At 43.1% G+C, this 1,905-nt stretch overlaps 1 protein-coding gene and 1 long non-coding RNA gene across 2 annotated transcripts in view; both read right to left on the reverse strand.

Annotated features, from left to right (window-relative positions):
• LOC101845869 overlaps positions 1–188 on the reverse strand; it is a gene marked incomplete in the record, with an annotated part of 18,540 nt that extends 18,352 nt beyond the window's left edge. Inside the window, 1 exon segment of the mRNA XM_013086966.2 lies at positions 25–188. Within this exon segment, the coding sequence (XP_012942420.1) occupies positions 25–141 (117 nt within the window).
• A 1,255-nt stretch (positions 189–1,443) lies between these two features.
• LOC106012838 overlaps positions 1,444–1,905 on the reverse strand; it is a gene marked incomplete in the record, with an annotated part of 62,424 nt that continues 61,962 nt past the window's right edge. Inside the window, 1 exon segment of the long non-coding RNA XR_001185170.2 lies at positions 1,444–1,618. This is a non-coding gene — a long non-coding RNA (uncharacterized LOC106012838).

The raw sequence follows: 1,905 nt of genomic DNA on the forward strand, positions 1-1,905 counted from the left end.
CCCCCCCCCACACCTCCAGCTTACCCTGGCAAGTTTCTCACTGGCGTCACTGTAGTTCCACAGAGTCATGTAAGTATAGTAGGTGGGGAACCAGATATCGTCGTTCTTGAAGATACCCAGGCTGTTCATCTGTTTCAGCATGTTGATGGTGATCTCTGGCGGTCAAAGGGTTAAAGGTTAGTGGAGTTGAGTTGAATTCAGTTTAGTTTAGTCTTGTCTAATTTAGTTTAGTATACTTTAGTCTAGTCTAGTCTAAATGTAGTTGAGTTGAGTTGAGTTCAGTTTAGTCCACTCTAGTTTAGTTTAGTTTAGTTTAGTTTAGTTTAGTTTAGTTTAGTTTAGTTTAGTTTAGTTTAGTTTAGTCTAGTCTAGTCAGTCTAGATCTAGTTTAGTTGAGTTGAGTTGAGTTTAGTCTACTCTAGTTTAGTCTAGTTTAGTTTAGATTAGTTAAGTCTAGTCTAGTCTAGTTAGTCTAGATCTAGTTTAGTTGAGTTGAGTTCAGTTTAGTCTACTCCAGTTTAGTCTAGTTTAGCCTAGTTTAGTCTAGTTTAGTCTATTTTAGTTAAGTTTAGTCTAGTTTAGTCTAGATCTAGTTTAGTTTAGTTGAGTTCAGTTAAATCTAGTTTAGTCTAGTCTAATTTAGCTTAGCTTAGTTTACTTTACTTTAGTTTAGCTTAATTTAATTCAGATCAGTTTAGTTCAGTTCAGTTCAGTTCAGGTTAGTAAGAGTTTTACGGCGCTCGCAACTACAAAAGGTCAAATGAGCGCGCGAAACACGAGTTGGTTGTATTCACAAAAGTTCACAGCACGACTTGATTTCGTGTAACAGTAAGGGTCACCTATAGCTTTCTGGGATTTCATAAACGTCTGTCTGTCTGTCTGTCCGTCTGTCTTGCTGTGTGTCTGCCTTGCTGTCTGTCTGTCTGTCTTTTTTTTTTTTGGTAAGCGTTTTACGGCGCTCGCAACTGCATAAGGTCATTTGAGCGCGCGGGACACACCTAATACTTTTAGTTTGTAGGAAATTTTGAATTTTGCCCGGGTGGCGGCCGAAGCCTACTCTTACTGATTTTAGACCACCAAGGGATCTTTAACGTGCGCAACTTGCACACGGGACCTCCGAGATTTTTTGCCCTTGTCCGAGAAGGCTAGGTGTAGATCTTTCCTACCAGAAGATCAGGCGTGTGGCAGAAAGACAGCTGTGAGAAGGAGTCAATGAGTAGCAATAGAAAGGCTGCAGAAAGAGTCAGGAGCCCAGAGGAGGGGGCAAAGGAAGACCAAAGCAGACAACAGAACATTGCTAGAGAGCAGGAAAGGAGGTGACAGGAGACAATTTTCGAGAAGAAAATTTTTCGGTCGCTACCCGGATTCGATCTCGGGACCTTTTGAATGAGAGGCCAACACCTTAACCTCTAGGCCACGAGGGCCTCCTTCTGTCTGTCTGTCTGTCTGTCTGTCTGTCTGTCTGTCTGTCTGTCTGTTTGTTTGTCTGTCTGTCTGTCTGTCTGTCTGCCTGTTTCACTCACCTGCATACCCTAGATCAGCCAACAAGTCACCAATAACTAGCCTGTCCCCTGCATAGTCCCAATAGATATCACCTATAGCTTTGTGGTATTTCATTTCGTCTGTCTGCCTGCCTGTCTGCCTGTCTGTCTGTCTGTCTGTCTGTCTGTCTGTCTGTCTGTCTGTCTGTCTGTTTGTTTGTCTGTCTGTCTGTCTGTCTGTCTGCCTGTTTCACTCACCTGCATACCCTAGATCAGCCAACAAGTCACCAATAACTAGCCTGTCCCCTGCATAGTCCCAATAGATATCACCTATAGCTTTGTGGTATTTCATTTCGTCTGTCTGCCTGCCTGTCTGCCTGTCTGTCTGTCTGTCTGTCTGTCTGTCTGTCTGTCTGTCTGTCTG

This window comes from Aplysia californica, unplaced genomic scaffold, assembly GCF_000002075.1.
Source record: "Aplysia californica isolate F4 #8 unplaced genomic scaffold, AplCal3.0 scaffold00527, whole genome shotgun sequence".
NCBI classification, from domain to species: Eukaryota; Metazoa; Mollusca; class Gastropoda; order Aplysiida; family Aplysiidae; genus Aplysia; species Aplysia californica.